General features: G+C 34.6%; 1 protein-coding gene and 1 pseudogene across 13 annotated transcripts in view; one reads left to right on the top strand and one right to left on the bottom strand.

Moving 5' to 3' along the window:
• Mia2 (MIA SH3 domain ER export factor 2) overlaps positions 1-22288 on the top strand; it is a 166234-nt gene that overhangs the window by 38823 nt on the left and 105123 nt on the right. For 9 of the 13 annotated variants that reach the window (XM_040275088.2, XM_040275087.2, XM_021724721.3 and 6 more), the window contains 6 exons: positions 6008-6079; positions 8449-8559; positions 9470-9541; positions 10210-10314; positions 12274-12396; positions 14353-14473. In XM_040275088.2, the coding sequence (XP_040131022.2) occupies positions 6008-6079; positions 8449-8559; positions 9470-9541; positions 10210-10314; positions 12274-12396; positions 14353-14473 (604 nt within the window). The remainder of the gene's footprint in view (positions 1-6007; positions 6080-8448; positions 8560-9469; positions 9542-10209; positions 10315-12273; positions 12397-14352; positions 14474-22288) is intronic. The other 4 variants (XM_040275089.2, XM_040275086.2, XM_040275093.2 and 1 more) reach the window with 1 other exon arrangement.
• On the bottom strand, positions 18945-19814 carry LOC144377835 (mitochondrial import inner membrane translocase subunit Tim17-A pseudogene; annotated as a pseudogene).

Below are 22288 nucleotides of genomic sequence, written 5' to 3'. Positions count from 1 at the left end.
TTGTGATAACTGCGTTTTGTTTCCTGATGAAAGAAATTTTTGTCTACCTAAGGGTATAAAGATACTTTTTTGGTGTTATCTTTTAGAAACTTAATGGTTTTTCTTTTTTTTTTTGTCTTTGTATTAGTTTGTTAGGGCTACTGTCATAAAATATCACAGACTTAGGGGCTTAAATAGCAGAAATTTATTTTCTCACAGATCTGGAGATAGGAATCCAAGTTTAAGGTATTGACTCATTTGATGTCTTTTGTGACCTCTCCCTGGCTTGTAGATGACTGCCTTCTTGCTGTATCTTTATGTGGAATGGGCATACACATATTTCTGGCATCTCTGCATCCAATGGTCTTTTCTTATAAGGACACCATTCGTATTGGATGAGGACCCATTCCAACAGCTTCATTTTAACTTAATCACAATTTTAAAGGCTCTGTCTCCAAAAATGAAGTTATATTCAAAGTACTGTGGATTCGAGTTTCAACATAGGAATTTGTGGAGGACACAATGCAGCCCATAACAGTTTTTTTTTTTTTTGGATACTGTGAATTGAACTCAGGGGTACTTGACCACTGAGTTACATCCCCAGCCGCATTTTGTATTTTATTTAGAGACAGGGTCTCACCAAGTTGCTTAGCGCCTTGCTGTTGCTGAGGCTGGCTTTGAACTGGTAATCCTCTTGCCACAGTGCCTGAGCCACTGGGATTATGGGTGTGCATCACCACAGCCAGCCTATAACAGTTTTTAATCCATCTAGAATTGAATCCATGATGATGTAATTGGAAGAATATGTCAATAGTAAATTTTTATATGGATATCACACTAATTATTGACATTTATTTATTGATTTTTAAAATATTTTTTAGTTGTAAATGGATCTTTTATTTATTTATTTATGTATTTATTTATTTATATGTGGTACTGAGGATCGAACCCAGGGCCTCACACATGCCAGGCAAGTGCTCTACCATTGAGCCACAACTCCAGCCATAATTATTGACATTTATTGAAAAGACTTTTTTCTATTGTTTATAATGTCATCTTAAATCAAGTGACTGAATATTTGTGAGATTGTTTCTATAATATCTTATGTTCTGTTGGTTTTTTTAAAAACTTTTATACCAATACTATACTTTTTTGATTACTATAATTTTATAACCAGCCTTGTTATCAGACAAGGTAAACCTACAAGTTTGTTGTTCTTCAGAATTGTCTTGGCTCTCATGACAGTCTTTCTATATACATTTAAAATCGTTCATGTGCGTGTATACACACACACACACACACACACGCATGCATGCACTCAACCTGCTAAGAGTTTGGATTCTGTTGGGTGTATAGATCAATTTTTAGAAAGAATTGACATTTTTATAATGTTGAGTTCTTATCCCTGGTGGTACACTCTTCTATTTATTATGTCTTTTAAAATTCTCTCAGCTGGGTGTGGTGGCACATGCCCAATTCCAACAGCTTGAGAGGATAAGGCAGGAGGATTGCAAGTTTGAGGTTAGCCTTAGTAATAGGAATTAGGAAGGCCCTAAGCAACTTAGCAAGACCCTGTCACAAAATACAAGATAAAAAGGTCTGGGGATATAGCTCAGTGATAAAACACCCCTGGGTTCAATTCCTAGTACCCCCACCCCCCAAAAAATTGTTTTACAAATTTTTGATTTATGGTCTTGAACATCTTTTCTTATATTTATTCCCAGGTATTCTTTTTTTTTTTAAACAGCTTTATTGGGATACAATTACATAACATAAAATTCACCCATTTAAAGAATATAAATGAATGGCTTTTAGTATATTCACAGAGTTGTGCATTCATCATAGCAATCAACTTTCAAACATTTTTGTTACCCCCAAAAGAAACTATGAGCCCTTTAGTTATCACTCTTCACTCAGTCTGTCCCATGCCAAAGTCATGGATAATTTCTATTTCTATAGATTGGCCTATTCTGGACATGTAAGTGGAATTATATAACATATGGTTCTTTGTGATTTTCTCTTAGAATGATGTTAAATACAGATGCAACAATTCAACTCCTAAGTGTATACCCAAAGGAAATGTTTCATTCATATTATAGCATGCATCAGAATTAATATATTTTTTGTCAGATATTCATACCACAATTTATATATCCATTTGTCAATTGATGAACATTTAGGGTTATTTCCACTTTTGGTGTTATAAATAGTAATGCTTACTATATTCATGTACAAGTTTTTGTGTGAACGTACAAAAGAATTACCAGTTTTTCACAGTGGCTGTACCACTTTACATTCCCATCAGTAGTTTGTGAGTTTTTTGACTTTTGTATACCTTTCCCAATACTTGTTGTTGTATTTTTTTTATTACAGTTCTACTGGGTATTAATTGATATCTCATTGTGGTTTCGATTTGCATTTCCCTGATGGCTAATGATGCTCCCTGATGGCTAATAATCATCTTATTATAGTTTATTGGCCATTTGTGTATGTTTTCTAGAGAAAATTTTGTTCACTTCTTTGCCTGGTTTTTAATTGGGTTGTCTATTAAAGTTCTATCTTTATGTATTCTGGATGTAAAGCTTATCAGCTACATGATTAACAAATATTTTCTCTCTTTTGAGTTGTTTCCTCACTTTCTTAATGTTGGTATACTATGAAGCATAAAAGTTAAAATTTGATGATGCTCATTTGATCTTTTTTTTTTCCTTTTCTGTGCTTTTGGTAGAAGGTATATGTAATGACTGCTTAATACAGGATCACAAGACTTAAACTTGTTTCCTTCTAGAAGTTTTATAGACTTCTTATGTTTTAAGTCTGATCCATTTTGAATTGATGTTTATATATAGTGTGAGGTTTTGTATGTTGATTTTATATTCTACCACTTCATTGAATTCATTTATTAGAAACTATAGTTTTTTGGTGGAGTTTTTGGAATTTTTCTACAGGTATGATCATGTCATCTGCAAATAGAGATAATTCTATGTCTTCTCATCTAATTTAGGTAACTTTTATATCTTTTTTTTTTGTTGTTGTTGTTCAAGTGTGTTTGGTAGAACTCTTCTAGGTCTGTTGACTGAAAGTGGTGAGAGTGGATATCCTTGCCTTGTACCTAGGATCTTAGAGGAAAAGTTTCAGTTTTTCCTGATTATGTTAGCTGTGAGTTTTTCATAAATGGCCTTTATTATGTTAAGGAACTTTCCTTCTATAATTAACTGTTAAAGAGTTTTTTCAAGAAAGAATTTTGTATGGGCTGGGGCTGTAGCTCAGTGGCAGAGCACTTGCCTAGCATTTGTGAGGTACTGGGTTCGACCCTTAACACCACATAAGAATAAAAACAAATAAAATAAAGGCATTCTGTCCATCAACAACTACAAATTTTTTTTTAAAGACAAGATATTGTACTATGTCAAAAGCTTTTCTCTGTCAGTTGTTATCATCATGTAATTGTCCTTCAGTATGTTAAGATGATGCATCACATTGATTGATTTACATATGTTAAACTAGCCTTGCATGCTGGGGATAAATCCTACAAGATCATGATGTATAGTCTTTTTTTTTTTTTTTTTTAAAGTATTGGGAATTGAACCCAGCAGTGCTTTACACTGAGCTATATCCCAGCCCTTTTTTAAAATTTTGAGATAGGGTCTCCTAAGTTGCCAGGCTGTCCTTGAACTTGGAATCCTTCTATCTTAGCTTCCCAAACGAATAATGTATAAGTTTTTTGATGAGTTGTATTTTACTGAGGACTTTTGCTTTAAAGCTTATTTATTTTTTGTAATTTTTTTTCACATTAATGTTTAACAGAAATATTGATCTGCAGTTTTCTTTTTCTTTTGGTGTCTTATCTTGCTTAGGTATCAAGGTGATGCTGGCTTCTTAAAATGTGTTAGAAAGTATTCCCTCTAACTCTGTGTCTGAGAAGAGTTGAAGTATTGGTCTTAATTCTTTGTTTGAAAATTTGTTTGAATTCTGCCACAAAGCAGCCTGGTCCAGGACTTCTCTTAGATGGGAGATCAGATTACTTTAATAACAGATTGAGATATGTAGGAGCTATATCTCAGTTCAAAAGATTAGTCTGTTTCTGGTTTAAGATTTAATAAGATAGTCAGTTTTAGCTGGGTGAAGGTGGTATATGCCTGTAATCTTAGTGACTTGGGAGCCAAGACAGGAGGATCACGAGTTCAAAACCAGCTTTAGCAACTTAGCGAGGCACTAAACAACTCAGGGAGATCATCTCTAAATAAAATATAAGAAATGGCTGGGGATGTGGTTTAGGAGTTAAGTGCCTCTGGGTTAAATCTCTGGTACCCAAACCAAACCAACCAACCAACCAAACAAACAAAAAAACCCAGTTTTGATTAGTATCAGTTTCCTAATAAATACCACTCTAACAAATTACTACAAACTTAGTGATGTAAAGCAACAAAAATTTTTTCTAATTCTGGAGGTCAGAACTATAAAACCCTTGTTGTGGGCTAAAATAAAGATTTAGCAAGTCTGTTTTCTTATGCAGGCTCCCAGAGATAATTTATTCCTTACTTCTTCCAGATTCTAGAGGCAATAGTGATTTCTTGGGCTCATAGCTGCATCACCCTGATCTCTGCTTCTATCTTTACATACTTCTAAAGATACTTGTTAGAGGGAATAATAGACATCTTATATAAAAATATACTTTTAAAATAAATCTTTGGATAATCTTCAGTACAACCTTGCCATTAGACTTTTCACCTCCTTTTTAGTTGTCTGCCCTCTTTGTTTTTGGTGCTAGGGATTGAAGCCAGGGCCCTCTGCATGTTAATAAGCACATGATCTACCAGTGAGCTACATATACCCTCAACCCCCTTGCCTCTTGCCTTGGATATATTGGGCTTATCAGAATATTACTGGTTACTCTCCTATCTCAAGATCCTTAACTTAATTGTACCTGGAAATACTGAGGATTAGTACTTAAACATCTTAGGAGAGGTTATTATTCAGTGAAGGACAGGGTCCTATCCTGACACCTGAGTTCCATGGCTCATCTTACTCAGCAGGTCCTGAATTCTGCATTTTATCTTCTCAGCTTCTGCTTTTCATGATCTCTTTGCTCAGTTTCCCACCTGTCAGCCTTTACTTTTTGGGGAAAAAGAATTGTCAAATGCTGAATTTGTCTTTCTGGGAATTCCCTCTTCTCTCATATTATTTTCACAGTTTTAAGTAGTCTTTGAAGCCATCAGACAGATCCTGTTTCTTTCTTTTCCAGTTCTTCTTAGCAGAAAGACTGATTTAAAATAGCCTAGTTTTCAATTTAATCTCTTTATAAAAAACAGTGAATAAGTGCACTTTGTCAGATTTTATAATATTGTATATTTTATTGTCCTTATTTTTCATTTATTCATGACAATTCTCTTATGTTCTAAAGATTTTGCATTCCCTACTTGCTTTATTTGTCTTATGCTATGAATTAAAAGTGAACATTTCTGATGGCCAGCTACTATAAATTTCTGTTTATTGAAAAGACCTATAAAAGAAGTATACTTGTTAGAGAGAATAATAGACATCTTATATAAAAATATACTTTTTGAATAAATCCTTGGATCATCTTCAGTACAACCTTGCCATTATACTTTTCACCTCTTTTTAAATAAAGAATGATCATATGAGTTACAGCCTTATGTTCTTTGAGAAGCAGACTTTGGACAGTTTTCCTAGTCTTTAAAATTTTTTTTGCAGTATAGGGGATTGAACCCAGGACCTCTTGCATGCTAGGCAAGTGCTCTACCACTAAACTTCATCCTGAGCCTTTCTTTCCTAGTCTTAAGGGCGAAGTTCTGCCATATATTGCCCAAGTGAATGATTTGTGATAACGTTAGCTGCCCTGGCTTTGTTTGTTACAGTGGTCAGATTTGAAGAACTTAAAAGCTGAGTAAATCCAAGTGAATTTAACATACGTGAGGAAATAGATACGGTCTGCTTCTTAGACATCTGTCTAGATAAAATCTGGTATAATATTTGTAGTTTTTACTTATGTGTTGCCTTGTTTCAGTATGAAGGCTTAGAGTCATCTTTAAAGGATGCCAGTTTTGAGAAGGAGTCAACAGAAGCACAAAGTTTGGAGGTAAAAAAGAAAAAGAAAAAGAAAATTTAAAACATTGGGGTAAAGGGTTCTTACTAAATAACCTGAACTTTAAAAATAATAGAGCTTCTCAAAACTTAAGTATTTCAAAGAAATGTGAATGAACATCTCTGAATGCCAAAGCTTAAAGAATTAAAAAAATTAGAGGTAGGTAGCATAAAATACTTTAAAAATTTGAGCCTTTGATGCTTAACTTGTTTTTAGTGAGGAATAGTCAGTTATTGGAATCTAGAACTGTACAGAAGTTTTTATTCTTCATTGCTAAGAAACACATTAAGGTAACTATTCCTACAAATTTAGGATTCATTGGAAATAATACATTATATAAATTGCCTTTACTTCATCCAGGATAGTAGAAGTTAACTAGAATTAGGCCAATGTAAGTAGTGGAGTACTAGTAAATGTTTAACGCTCTGAAGAGCGTTTACTGAGTTTTATGTATAAATATTCCCACTGTGGCCAATTTTAGGCTATCAATATGATCTCACTGAATAACACGTTTTGAAGAGATTTATATAGTTGACTTTCCTGAGCCAGGTGTGATTCAGTTATTCATAAAGAAGGAAAATATGGTAATTTAGCTAAACTAGGACAGATTCAGGCCTTAATGCTGTTAGAGATGAAGGTGTTGTATTAAGTGAAGTAGTAGGGAAGGACAGTAGAGGAAGCCTGTTTCTGATAATGTAAAAGTAGAAAGCAGTAGACCTTGTACCTTTGACATATATGTTCAGTCCAGGTTGGCAGTTCTCAGTCACTAATGTCTATTCTTAGAAAGTTATATGTCATGATTCAGAATTTTCTTGTTAGAGCCACAATGAATTTATAAATTGAATTCCCAAATAAAACAAATTTCTTGGCTTTCTCTTTCTTCAGTTGTTACCTTTTAATATCTAATAACCACTGAAATTGTATTTTATTTGTTGACCCTGTTTTAAATTCTGTCCCAATAGTAATTTATTAGTTTGATAAATAAAAAGAATTTTAGAAGACTTTAAGCATGGTAACAGAACAAAAAATGGGTAGTAAAGACATTTACTTAAGTTAGATGATATTGTGAATAAAATAAAATATACCAATTTTTTGTCAAGGCATGAATTTATATAACTTAGTAGTAAAATTTGTTGAATTTTTAGCTGAAAGAAATAAATTTTGGGAAATTTTCTCAAATTTAGTATTTTTTTTTATTTGGTGGTGATGGGGGGATTGAACCTAGGGTCTTGTGCATGCAAGGCAAGCACTCTACCAATTGAGCTATCTCCCCAACCCCTCAAATTTAGTAATTTTTTAAATAAGTATTTTTCAGGAGTAGCCATCATAATTGAGTACATACTATATATAATGTGATATAATTTATGGAAAGTTTGATGATTATAGATAAAAATCAAACAAATAAAGTAATTTTGATTCAAGTTAGATTTCCTATAATAAAATTGTCAAATTGGGTAAATATATAAAACAAGTTTTTTTTTTTTTTTAGAGAGTGAGAGAGGAGAGAGAGAGAGAGAGAGAGAGAGAGAATTTTCAATATTTATTTTTTAGTTCTTGGCGGACACAACATCTTTGTTTGTATGTGGTGTTGAGGATCGAACCCGGGCTGCACGCATGCCAGGCGAGCACGCTACCGCTTGAGCCACATCCCCAGCCCAAACAAGTTTTTTAATAACAGTAGTATCTTTAGATTTTATTTAGATTTTATTTAAAAAAATAAATAAGTTTGGTGAAGGATCACAAATATCAGAGGTATGTTTATTATAGCATTTAAAATCCACTTGAAATAATCTAGTGACTAATCACTTTAAATCAAAGAGGTTATAGAAAATATGTCATTCAATGGGGGAATATTATAATTAAGCAATCTTGATTGGTTTTGAAGTTTATTTTTAAAATTTTCTCTTTTTGTGTGCAGTTCTAGGGATAAAACTTAGGGCCTCATGCATGCTAGGCAAGCACTCTATCTATCACTGATCTTTTCTTATTGGACCTGTTTTTCCTTAATGTGCTTTAGGGCAGAGGTTGGCAAACTGCTAGGATTTTCCACCTGTTTTTGTAAATGAAGTTTTATTGAAACACAGCCATGTTTGTTCATTTAGGTATTGTCTTTGTTTCTTATTAACAGTGACATACATAGTTGATATTTATGATAGACTGCATGTCCTACAAACCTGAAATATTTACTTTCTATTTACAGAAGTTGTTTGCTGACCACTGATATAATTTCTGTTATTTTAATATTATAAAAATGAGCAAATATATAAATTACATATGTAATATGTACATATGTTTGTCTATACTGGTCTGATTTACCTTAACCAAAAATTCATGAGTCTTATAAAGTTGATTTTCTGTTTTAGGCAACATATGAAAAGCTGGATAGGTCCAAATCTAAACTTGAGGATGAAATACTCTTTCTAGAAAAAGAGCTAAAAGAAGAGAAATCTAAACATTCTGAACAGGATGAATTGGTAAGGCTTTCATATTTGAGGAGAAAATAAGAAAAAGACAGTTATTGTTTTAAAAATTAATCCAATATTGCTAAAATATTACAAGTACTATAAAAAGTGCAAAGAATACAGAAGAGCAAAAATTTCCAGATCTACTGTTTTTACTTCCTAGATGTTATTTTAAATTTTTTGCATGTTCCAATAGAAATTTTCTATGTGCATTCTGTAAGTAACTCATACATATTTCAAGTTGAATCATTACATGCCTGGTGGGTATTTTTATTACTTAAATAAAAGATATATTAAGAACATTATCTCAGGCATTTTAGAGTTCTAAAAGGTCTAAACCGACAAAATTAAGCTGTGGTATTGAGAAGACAGTACTGGCACTAGCTTGGGGAGGAGAAAAGGTGGCAGCAGTACTGAGGCAGGTCATGGGGAACTTCTGATGTCTGCTAGGATTCTGTTTCTTGACTTGGGTGATGACATGTTTATTTTGTGGTAATTTATTAAACAAGTACAAATTGTAAAAAAAAAAAAAAAAAAGAACATTATGACTTTTTGTTTAAAATATGGCTTAAGGAAAATTTTGATGTGGTGAGATTATTTAATAAGATGATGTAATATTGATGGATTTACTTGAGCCTGTGTAAGTGTTACAAAATATTGAATTTGAGTTTAGATACTGTTGTTGTGGAATTATGGTATAAAATCCCTACCAGCATATGGTAAATAAACCGAGGAACTTCTAAATTTGAGCCCTTACTTGTAAAACAAAAACAGTAGATTAACAATATACCTAATATATATATATATATTAGGTATATTGTGTGTATATATATATATATATATATATACATATATATATGAAATCTTTGAAACTGAAGGGGTTTAGTAAATACTTATTTGTTGAATGATACTGTCTTTACAGATGGCAGATATATCAAAAAGGATACAGTCCCTAGAAGATGAATCAAAATCTCTCAAATCACAAATAGCTGAAGTAAGTTGAATTAGTCTAATAGTCTATTGCTTATGAAAATCACTGTAATTTTATTGTTATTTTTATTATTAAGAATTAAGATACTATACTAGGATTTGAGATATGGGGAATCTTAATCTATTTTATTTACATGAGGTACTTCAGAGAAGTTCATTTTTTACTGGGCAATTGAATGTGAATAGCACATTGTGGATACAAAAGTGTCCAGGGGGTTTAAATTTTAGTAGGGGAGACACAGATTGTTAACAAAATTTGTTGCATAGTACCTAGTTTACAGACTATTAAATCATTTGTTCATGTCACATGGCAAATTAGTGGCACAATCAGGACTATACACCTGTTTCTACTTTTTTTTTTTTTTTAAAGAGAGAGGCAGAGAGAGAGAGAGAGAATGAGAATGAGAATTTTAATATTGATTTTTTTTTTTAGTTTTCGGCAGACACAACATCTTTGTTTGTATGTGGTGCTGAGGATCGAACCCAGGCCGCTACCGTTTGAGCCATATCCCTAGCCCCCTGATTCTACTTTAATGTTTTTCCTGTAATACTATGCTGCCTTGGGCATGTTTTTGCCTTTGTTTAAATTCCATGTTCTAGAGAGAAATGTGTAAAGATAAGCTGTTAGGTTAAACTAATTGTTAGAAACTAAATCATTTTTGTTTTACTTAGGCTAAAACAACCTTCAAAATATATCAAATGAATGAAGAACGACTTAAGGTAGTAATAAAAGAGGCTTTGAATGAAAATTCCCAACTTCAGGAAAGTCAGAAACAGGTTTGTACTCTGTAAAGACTCTTCAGCTCAAGAATATATAATCATAAATTTTCTGGGAATACTTATGACTTACTCATCCTAGGAGCAAGAGTGGGCTTTTTTTTGGAGAGCACAGGAGCAGGACAATCTCTGTTGCTTGCTTTGTTGTTTCTTTTGCATAGAATACTAAAGTGTATACTTCAGTCACCTTCTTTTTCCAGGAATGAAAGTAAACTGGGGTATTTAGCATTTTGGTAAACACAGAAAATAGCATTTAGCACCCACTTTTCAAAGCTAGCATGCAGGGCAGGGTGCAGAGAATATCAATCAGTATTATTGAAGTTATCAGTTGGGGACTTAAGGATGGAAGGAGTTCTGGTGGTAGAATAAATTAGGATTTAGCTTTTATTCTCTTCTTCATATAGACATATACAGTCCCATACATTCACTTATATTTCCTACTCTTTGTTTTCCTAATAAAGTTAATAGTTTTTCAGTGAGAAAAATTTTAGGGGTTATTGTGATTCTCTCAATCTGGTATACCCTTATTATATATTCCATTTTTACCCAACATTTATTTTACCTGAAGTTAAAAATGGTTTTGTTTCCTGTAATATCTATCTGTAATCCACTGTCTTCTAGGGATGTGAATTTCTTATTTATGCTTTCAAATGCCTTGGTTAACTTGTTTATTTCACTTTCTTTCTAGAAGCAATTTGTCCTGGGGCCTTTTATTCTCATGGTTCAATAATAACTTGTTCTGTAGATCTGTTAGGCTTCTGTTGTCCTTAAATTTCACTTTCCTTCCATTCTGAGGATTCCACCTCTTTTTCCTGTGCTGTACCTAAGACTTACTCTTTTGTAGTTAGTTCTTTTGATTAGCTTCTTGAGAAAGAGGTATAGAAGGTAGTGTTTTCAGACCTTGCATACCTGAAAATATCTTGTTTTTCTCTATTACTTACTGATATTTTTATAGCATCTGACTTGCAATTATTTTTCCACAAAATCTTGTCATTATTATTCCATTGGCTTTACTGTCCATTGTTGCTTTTGAGAAGTTAAATGCTGTATGGATTATGGTACATGTTTTTGTTACCTTTTCTTCCCTGGAAGATTTTAGTAACTTTTTTTTGTTTCCAGTTCTCTGAAATTACATGACTATGTGCCTTGGTGTGTGTTGTTTTATACATTGTGTTGGATCCTTTCAGTTTGGTTTGATTTGGAAACTCCTCTTGATTGAGTTCTGGGAAATTTACTTAAATTATTCTATATTTTTTTGGGCATAATTTCTGTAATAATGACTTGAAAACATCTTCTTTTTCATCTTTATGTAACTTTTGTTCATTTTTTTTTCTAATCTTTTTTACTTGTAAGAATTCTTTTTGGTTTGCTTTTGCTTTTTTTTTTAATCTTGCTGAGGATTTTGAAGGTTTTCTTAAATATTTTTCATTTCCCTGAATTGCCTTGTTAACTTTGAGTTTCTTTATTTTGTGTTTTGGCCTATATCTTATCTAAAAGATTCTCTTTACAGATATTTGGAGATTTATGGCTGTTTTCTTGTTTGAGATGCCTTCTAAATCTAATTGGAAGTACCACATTTGTCACCCAGGGTCTTTTCTATAGCGTGATCTGGCTGGGGTGTTTCCAATTAGAGGATCTCTAGGATCCCAAGGCCCTAGGTTCATTCCTCAGTGCTAGATGGAAAAGGTAAAGAGGAGACCAAATATAATGGATATGTACATGTCAGAAAGCCTTCTATTTGATATGAATTTATTTTGTAAATCAGTTGAATGTGTAGGTTGTCTCTTATTTTGTCTTACTCCTATTTTGAAAGTTCTTTGAGATTAGGAGCCATATCTTTCTTTCTTTTTTAAGTAGCAGCACTGCCTTCTTAATATTTTTAAATGTATACCCAAATATATCTACCCATAAGCTTGATGAGGTGAAGTTGCATTTCTCTGTTGTTTTTTTCAATTTCAGCTTTTGCAAGAAGCTGAAGTGTGGAAAGAACAAGTGAGTGACCTTAATAAACAGAAAATTACATTTGAAGAATCTAAAGTACATGCAGAACAAGTTCTAAATGATAAAGAAAATCACATTAAGGTAAATGGCTCTCATCAATTTTAGTGACTGAGCTGGCTAGACTTTTATGCTAACTCTGAAATTTGAAAACTTTTGTTTTTACCCACTTTTGATTATGTATTTGGCCAGATTTCAAAATGCTATTTGAAGATCTTTGTAATATATATCAACATATGTGTCTATGTCCTTTTTTTCCCTTTTGTCTCTGCAGTGTTTTAGCATAAGTATTTCATAAAGAAAAAGAATAATGTTTTTTGCCTTTCTAGGCTTCCATCTGCTTTTGATGGTAAGAAGATATTAGAGTTTAAGAAATTAGGCAGATAGTTAATTTTTTTTTTTTATTGCTTGTGTACCTTTAATACTTACTGGTGTTTTGTATTTTTACAGAGATGAAGAATTTTTAAAGAGTAGATTTACTTGCAACTTGACTCTAATCATAGTAATAAAGTAGTTGATATTACTCTGTTGACTTTTTCTTATTCCTTGTTCTCCCTTCTGCTAACCCCTTTACCCTGTGTATAATCGTTTAAATCTTATGTTTTCAATCTATAAACAAATCCTCAAGTGTGAATATCAAGAAATGAAATGTAAAACTGACCATTTTATAATCTGCATAGTAAAATGGATGTTGTCATAATGAAAGCTATACATTTATGATATTTATGTTGCTACTAAGAATTTTTTCAAGATTCTGATTTTGGAGTTTTATTCTTAATTTGGTATATAGTTGGCCCACGTGTCTGTGGGTGTCACATCTGTAGACTGAAAAAATTACAGATTAAAAACATTAAAAAACAGTAACTGTACTGAATAATATACAGATTTTTCCTTGTCATTATTCCCTAAACAGTACAGTGTAACAACTATTTATATAGCACTTGCATTGCATTAGGTGTTATAAATAATATAGAGATGATTGAAAGTATACAGGCAGCTGAGCGTGGTGGTACACATCTTCAATCAGGGAGGCATGTGAGGCTGAGGCAGGAGGATTGCAAGTTCAAGGCCAACCTCAGCAATTTAGTGAGGAAGTAAACAACTTAGACTATCTTAAAATAGAAGGGGCTGGAAATGTAGCTCAATGGTAAGAAATCACCTCTGGGTTTAATTCCCAGCACTCCCAACCCCTCAAAAAAAGTATACAGGCAGATGGACATAGGTTATGTGCAAATTCTTTGCCATTTTATTTTATTTTGTTTTATTTTTTATTTTTTTAAGAGAGAGAGAGAGAGAGAGAGAGAGAGAGAGAGAATTTTTTTTTTAATATTTATGTTTTAGTTATCGGTGGACACAACATCTTTGTTTGTATGTGGTGCTGAGAATCGAACCTGGGCCGCATGCATGCCAGGCGAGTGCGCTACCACTTGAGCCACATCCCCAGTCCTTCTTTGCCATTTTATATAAGGGACTTAAGTGTGTATGAATTTTGGTATCTTGATTGAGTGTGTCCTTGAACCAGTCCCATTTGGATATGGAGAGATGATTCTACTTATATTTTCCCCCTAAACTTATTGTACTTAAAGAGTTTATAGGGTGAAAATTTTATAGCAGAGTAGCTTTTTAGGTGGGCTTTTCCAGAGAAATACTAGGCACAGTCATTTGGTTATCTGTAGTGTTAGAAAATCTTTCTTTGTTCAAGAAAATTAAAGTACTCTTAGAAAACTTTTGAGTGTTGTATAAGAAAATGATTCATTGCTCTGTAGTTATTTATTTAGAAGAATGGGCCATTATCAAATGTTATATTTGATTTAGGAATAACTAATTTTGGTTTTCCTTTTACAGAGTTTAACAGTCAGTAAACACTGTAGTTTAAAACACTATTTACATGTCTTAATAACAGGTAGACAATAAGAGCTCATGTGCTGTTATTTATATGTATTTATTTTTCAACTACTACTGTACATTCATAAGTTGTAAAGCCATTAGCATAAGGCATTACCTTTCTCTTTTATTTTTTTCCCTTTGCTAAATGTCAAGTCTCTGATTGAACGCTTGCTAAAGATGGAAGACTGGGGTGCTGTGCTTGGAGAAGACCCAACAGATGATGATAACTCGGAATTGGAAATGAACAGTGAATCAGAAGTTGGTGCTTACTTAGGTATTAAGTCATGACTCATCCTCTTTTGCTAAAATGGTGACTAGCTCTTCTATTTCCTTTTTGTTCCTCATATGCACTGTGTTCTTTACACACTTGTACTTTGGTATATTCTGTTTGTCTGTCTGAAACACTGTGTCCTTCTCTCACCATCCCATGTGGTTTAGCTTCACATAATCCAGTAAATATTTCTTCAGCCCCACAAATGGACTCACACAGCTCCTTTATATCTGTTCTCTTTATGTATTATATTTGTTGTCATTATGATAATTTCCATAATTGCATCAAACATTTTATTGCTTGTTTTTCTCAGGACTCTTAAGTTAATTATATGGATGGGTTACTGGTTTAAAAACTGAGTGTTATATAAAAAAATAATTCATGATACTTTTTTTTGTTTTGTTTTTATCAGATGATTATAGTACTTGGATCTTGGCCATCTCAAATTATTGTTTTGCTTTTGGGTACTGGAGATTGAACTCAGGGGCCTTCGGCCACTGAGCCACATCCCCAGCCTTATTTTATATTTTATTTAGAGACAGGGTCTCACTGGGTTGCTTAATGTCTTGCTTTTGCTGAGGCTGGCCTTAAACTCGTGATCTTCCTGTCTCATTCTCCCAAGCCACTGGGATTACAGGAGTGTGCCACCACACCTGGCACCTGGCTTTAAATTGTTTTTATCATTACCCTCACTATAGCCACTCACTGTATTCTCAAACTAATTCCTTGGACTGGTTAAAAAACAACTTTTATTTTGAAATAATTGTGGAACTGTTAGACCAGGACTCAAGAAAAGACCACTGACTCCAATTAAAATCAAATTAAAGCAAGCTTATTATTTCGACCGGGGCCGGGCTACCTCTCCCTCCCAAAACAGCGAGAACAAGACAGCCGCAGCAGCTTTCCTGCAGCCCAGCTTTATAGCCCAGAAAGTTACACAAAGGGGGTTTACAGATAACAGAACTCTGACAAGCATCACACTAATGTGTTGCTGGCCCCAACATCAGAATTTATGAGGACCATTAGAGCCTCAGAGAGGGTAGTTGTCTGGCCAGGGAAGGCCAAGATTTATGAGGTGTCACTAAAGTTTCAGAGAAGGCTGCTCTCTGGTCAGAGAGCCGGGCATGGGTGAGTTCAAGGCACAGGCAGGCATTCCAAACAGGTTCAGAATTTGCAGTAATTTATAGTAAAGCCGAAATTATCTTTTCATGGCTTTGTGGCGAGATTGCTCCCAATTTTAAGAAAAGATCAGGTTGGGTCTATCATTCCTCTCTTTTCTTATGTGTCCCTTTCAAATCTTTGATAGGGTAGGGGAAGAGCACTGAGGGAATTTTAATCCCTTAGGCAACAGTCTCCAACTTTTTAGAACTCACCCAAAATCGGTCTCCCTGATTTTACCTGACTTAATTGATTACTTATATTGATAGTCTATTTATTTTTGGCTCCATTGTTGTAAGAAGAGGGGCGTCGCTCATTTTGGCTTCTTCTGAGCTGAGAGAGGGTGACATGAGGGAACATGGCATGAGGGACATGAGTTTCCTTTTAGTTCGGTTTGAAGTCTGGTTGGGGAAGAACAGGTTGTAAAGTCATCTGGGGATGGGTGCTTCTTTGAGAGAAACAAAAACCATGAGTTTTTGTTTAAATGTTGAGTACTGAATAAATGTTGCAGCAGCTGGAACATGTCACTGTATAGAAGTTCCCTCACCAGGCTTTAACATCCCCAGTTATCAGGACTGTAAGCATAACATTTAACTTTCAGTGTTACAGTTGTCCCCCCCCTCCCATAAGATACAGTTTAATAGTTTAATGTCATCTGAGCTTGCAAAAATTTTTTACTAGTATGACCTCTGTGTCTAATAGAGAAACCTTTAATTCTGTTACTCAGGGCTGGATAATCATACTAGCAAACACTAAGCCTACTTGTGTAGGTTAGGAATATCTGTAGGCCTTAAACTAAAAACTTCTGTCTCTGGCAGCTCCTCTTGATAGTCTCTTTTTATAGTTATCAGTCTCTTTTTATAGTTATCCTTCTTTGTAGCCTCCAGTCTTACTTATTTTGGGAGGCTAACATAAAGTGTATATCTTAAATTATTATTATTATCATCATTATTATTTAAAATCCCCAGGAATGGCTGTATTTTGGTTTCAGCTGTCTTTGCTAAGTGTTTAAAATGAAGCAGTCAAACTGACTTTTGTTTTTATCTATTGTTCACAGTTAGCTGAGCTTTTATGGGAGTCATTTCTGGGGAAACTTGAGAGCAGCTTCTCAGTTCTGCTAGTGCCATTTGCGCTAGGATGGTTCCAGGTCTTGCTTGACCATGTGGCTTCCTTGGAAGCATCAGGGATGTCTCCCTTCTCTGATGACCCTCCTCTTCATAGCAAATTCACTGATTGGCTTTCTCTTCTCCAGTGATCTCATTAATCTCCCTGATCGGGAGGTTATGTGGCCCAGAGTTGCAAAGCTCTTTAGAGAAGTCCCCTGTTCCCTGGATTCAGACTGACTCAGAGGGCAAGAGCCAAATATTGTTTTTTCTGGCCCTTTTAATTTAACTTTAATTTTAAAACTTAATCTTAAACATCCAGCAAATAAATTTTAATAGCCTTATATTACTGGGCTTTAATGTCTATAACTTTATAATTATTCATCTTTTTATTAATTAGGATCTGTATTTTCCTGTCTTGTAGGTGATGGCTTATTATCTTAAATTAACCCATGTTGTGTTCTTAAAGCAACACTTCTGTAAAACACTAATAGGGAATCTTTAGATCATTTATAAGGAAATTACAAAATAAAATTAACAAGAGTAAAAACATTTAGTTCGTGTAATAGCTACCCTGAATTTTTGGCTGAGTTATACATTATATCCCCTGTTTGAGATCCTAGTAATCTTGACAGAAAAAAAAAAACAACTTTTGAACATAACTTTAAATGAACTAAAATCTGGCCTACTGTTTTTGTAGTCATTCTCACATGTAGTAAGATGGCACACAGAGCCTTATCTCAGGTAAGGCAGGGCTCTTTATAAATCTTAAATGTTTTAGTTCTAAAGCTGATCTTTGTTTTTTAAATATCATTTTACAAAGTTTACATAAATTGTTTGAGGTCACATGAACATTAGCTAACACCATATGATATCACATTTAAAACATGAATTAAAGAAAGGCTGAAAGTTTTTAACCTTTACATAGATTAGGCTCTCATTAACTTAAAAATACATTTAAATTGTTCCCCAATGTAAAAAGTAACATAAAACTTTACATATCTTATTGATAACAGGTAAATAAATCCCCAATATATTTTTTACCACCCCAATATATTTTTTACCATACAACTTTAGAACACCAGCTTGATATAATGCTCTTTTAAAGTTTTTACCTTACAGACTTGTATACCTGGAAGATATGAGCACATTAACAGCATCACAATTACATTGATGTTTTTATATTAACAAGTTTAGCTTTTAAAAAATGACATATAATGCTCTAAAATAACAGTTCTTATTTAACCAGTTGTTTAATTTTTATGATTGTTTGCTCTAGAAAAAAAATAAAACTTAATAAACACAATGTTATGGGTAAACTTATGTTTTAAGAAATTTTTGTCTCTTTAACACATGACTGAGTTTTACAATCTTATACAGACCTTAGTACAAACTTAGTAAATCAATTAGCTATGTAACAAGAGTACTCATGAGTGAGTAATCCCATATCAAATTTACTTATTTTATCAAAATATTAGACAAGTGTATTGAACAGTGCTAGCCATTTTTTTTTTGTTGAAGGAAAAGTCCTAGAATCAAGGCATATTAGACATTTTATAGACATTAATATTTTATTAGTTTTTTTGAACACCTAGAAAAACTTGTAAGCTTAAATTTAAAGACATTTTTATTTGTTTATCTAATTTATTTTTTATTTTTTATTTTTTTAATTTTTTTTAAAGAGAGAGTGAGAGAGGAGAGAGAGAGAGAGAGAGAATTTTTAATATTTATATTTTAGTTCTCGGCGGACACAACATCTTTGTTGGTATGTGGTGCTGAGGATCGAACCCGGGCCGCACGCATGCCAGGCGAGTGCGCTACCGCTTGAGCCACATCCCCAGCCCCCTATTTTTTATTTTTTTTTTTAAAACAGCATATATTTTATTTTCAAGCACACAACACCAAAATTTTCTCTGCATGAATTCTTCTCATACAGAATTGGGCATATTGAAAGCAAGTTGTTTCTGGTGAGGTTTCTGATGATCAGGAATCAGGACGTAGTAGCCCTAAAGTTAACAGTCTTGTACCCACCATCCTCAAAACCAAGACAGCATAGTTTACTTTCAAAGTAAAAGATAGTTACCATATCCTTCAATCCATAAAGCATTTCACTGTGAAATGATTCATGTCGACTCTGCATAATTCTTCTTATACATAATTCACTTCAAGTGAGATGAGGGACGAGTATAAAACATGCATTATTTGAAATATGCTCAGTATGAAAAGGCAGAACTTTATAATTTATCTTAAAAGAAAGAGTAAGTTCCAGGAGCTTTTTATTGTTTGAATAATAGAACACATAAAACCAGGCAGAGAAGTCCCTAAGGAAATGATGGTCATGTTCCACTGTTATTTGCCCTTTGGTCCTTCATCTTCTAAGCACTTATTATATTTTCTTTTAAGGACATTAGATATTTATTTTGATCACAAATGCAATCCGAGTGTGAATACATAAATGTGGCATCTTTTATTCCCCCCCTCCACGTTCCTTTAAATAGAAAAAAGTGCTAAATGTCTCTTCATAGCCTATTTGGCCACAGTTGTTCCACCTATGGTTTTAAAAACAGACTGCAACTTGATCTTCTGAAATCTTTCTTGAACTATAGCTCATTCTGTTAAAGAAATCCTGGGAAAAAAGTTCTACTGATATTGTTGATAGTCTCCAAAAGGTGAGGATGGTAACTGGGTGGAAGGCAACTGGGAGGGGGTCTTCAGCAAACTGAGGACCATTGGGAAACTGTGTAGAGGCAAATCTTGTCAACAAGATACCAGCTCCTTCAATTAAAGCTAGGAGAATGCCACCCATTGCAGCTGACCCAACCATGGCCACTGGACCATTTCTTGCTGCCAGTATAGCTCCTGTTAAGGCACCACTAGTGATGGAGTTCCAGGGATCTTCTTTTCCTCTGACTTGAACCATACTACAATCAGTCATAGAGAACAGGCCTCCCCAAACTGCAAAACTACCTCCCAATTGTGGAGCCCTGGTTCTAATAGCTGTCAAACTCCCTCGTAGTCTGTGGTTTACTCCCACTGGAGAATTTCAAAAACCTTTGATTGCTTGAAAGATACCACCACCTATGGTACCCCGCTGGGCAATCTGGGCCTGTTTATCCAATTTAAATTGAACCATTTAAATTACGTGAATTAAAGATCTTTGGATCCATTTTTTAAATTTGTTTTTATGAACGCTCCTTATATATGTTAATTTGTATATCATATATATGATATATGGACATATGTATATATAGACATACAACACATAACACAAGTGTGCACACAAAACAATAGTAAAGGCCTTGTAGCTTTTCGCAGGTGAAATCTCCATTGCAGTGTTTCAAAAACCCCACAGTTGGTCAAAGATAGAACTGATCAGAAAAACATTAACCTAGGTCTGTAGGATCAAAATCATGAGCTCAAAAAAAAAAAAAATACAGAATCTAAGAAAAAAACAAGAGTCCTAGAAAAAATGACTGGCTAGTAATTAGTGAATACCATACAATTTACCTTCCCCCCCCCCCTTAGGCCTCAGATCCGTCTCCTACTGAGCTTGCATGCTTCTTTCATTTGCATTTCAACATAAGTTCTGGCTGAGGTCTGGAAGGAGCAGGGAAAAACTGCTATTCTGAGCAGACACCTCAGGCCTAAGGCATTTTAACCATAAGTCATAATTTTCAGGTTCGGATGTTGAAAATTATGATACAAGTTTAAGATACAATTCCAAATTTTATATCTTTACATCTTGTTTTGTCAACAGATACCATATTATGATTTACTATCCTTGTCCAAATTAATGCACTGGTACACACAGTGACATTTTCCCAGGCTACCCAATTTAAAATCGGTGAAAAAACTGAATGATTGGGAAGTTACTTGCCAACTTGGAAGTAGAGTTCTTTAGTTTTCCATCCTAAGTATTTAAGTTCTCTGAAATGAATTATCTGAAATCATAAACTAAACAATTACCTAAACCCAACTTTTAACTGCAAGATTGTACAATGCTTCAAAAACCCATTCAGATACCAGATTGTTACAATAAACATCATCTTTTAGACACACATTCAGCCAAGATCATTCCCAAGAAACAATTTATAATATCAACACACTATTGCACATGTCTTAAAGAGCCAGAAACAAAGACACAGGACAGACAGACAGAAAGGAGCTCCAGACTATGGCTGACAGACAGAAACCTTTAAAACAGAGCAGATAAGAGAAAAATTTCTTATACCAGTGGCACCATAGATGTCCCCACAAGGGGACCAGATGTTTTCACAGAGGGGCAACCTGAAATGTAAAATCAAGGGTCTCCATGGCGACTTTACTGCATTTAGTGTCCCCTTTTTCTTTTTCTCTTTTTTTAAGAAGACAAAGGTGGCATAATCCTTACAGTGCAGGGAAGGAAGGAGGGAATTCCCCGAACTTCCGGCAGCTACTGGGAGTCCCTCAGTCCCTCCTTTTACTTACAGGATTAGCTCCTCTGGTTCGGTTCCATCCCAGGCACGCTCCACCTCTTAACATTTCAGTAGTCAGCTCTAAAAAAGTTCTAGGGGGAGGGGTGGTGGTATCAAAATTTGTAACTGAAAGTTCTGTTCCTGACCTTGAAGCCAGTTAATGCCAATTTAATAATGAGGACAGGGTTTTGAGAAAAAGAAAAAGGGAGGTTTATTGCTTTGCTAACAAAGGAGAAACACAGGGGACTCTCTTGATCTGGAGGGACAGGGGGTTTTAAAGGAGGTTCACTTGTTAACCTGGGAGATACTCAATTCTTAGATCCCCAGCAGGCATTGCCCTCTGCAGTGGGTGTGCTCCAGCAGCCAGCTAGGGGCTTCTCTCATCCTGCTTAACAAAGGGGAGTAAAGTTCATCGCAGTTCCTTAAAACACAGTCCAAAGGGGTGTCAGGCTAACTTGCTTTATTACCCATTTTCACGTCCAATATCCTTAAGTTTTTACCACAGAAATCACACAACAAAAGGCACAAAAACAAACAAAAAACATAGAACACAGAACAAAACACAAGAAAACAGAAACCCGGCGCCGAAACAGAAAAACAGAGGAGCAATGCAAAAGCTCCGGGGTAGGAGCGCATGCATGCCCGTTGGCACCTCTCTATCCTTCCAGAGGAATTCCCTACAGAACAGAACAGAGGACAGAACGATTTCTCGTTACTGTCCCAGACAGGAGTATATGTGAGCCTCGCCAGGCCACCTCTCTGTCATCAGAAGAGATCTCCCTTAACCAGATATCAGATGTTATAAAGGCGCCACTTACCTATGGAGGCCTCCTCCACCAGGTGCTTGCTGATAATTTAGTGCGGCAGTTCACTGCAGGGCTCCGGGGACCGAAGGCTCACTCTGAGGCCTTGGAACCCTTGGAACCTCTCAAGGTGCGCACCCCCTAGAGTGGCTCTCCAGCCAGGAGCCCTGGAGCGAAGGCCTGCTTCAGAATTTCCAGTAGTCTGGTCTTGTGATCTGGCCAGGCAGGGTCATCTCACTGGGGAACTCCAAAATGTTAGACCAGGACGCAAGAAAAGACCACTGACTCCAATTAAAATCA

The sequence above is a fragment of the Ictidomys tridecemlineatus genome, chromosome 5 (assembly GCF_052094955.1).
Source record: "Ictidomys tridecemlineatus isolate mIctTri1 chromosome 5, mIctTri1.hap1, whole genome shotgun sequence".
Taxonomy (NCBI): Eukaryota; Metazoa; Chordata; class Mammalia; order Rodentia; family Sciuridae; genus Ictidomys; species Ictidomys tridecemlineatus.
This window is presented reverse-complemented; position numbering and strand designations above follow the sequence as displayed.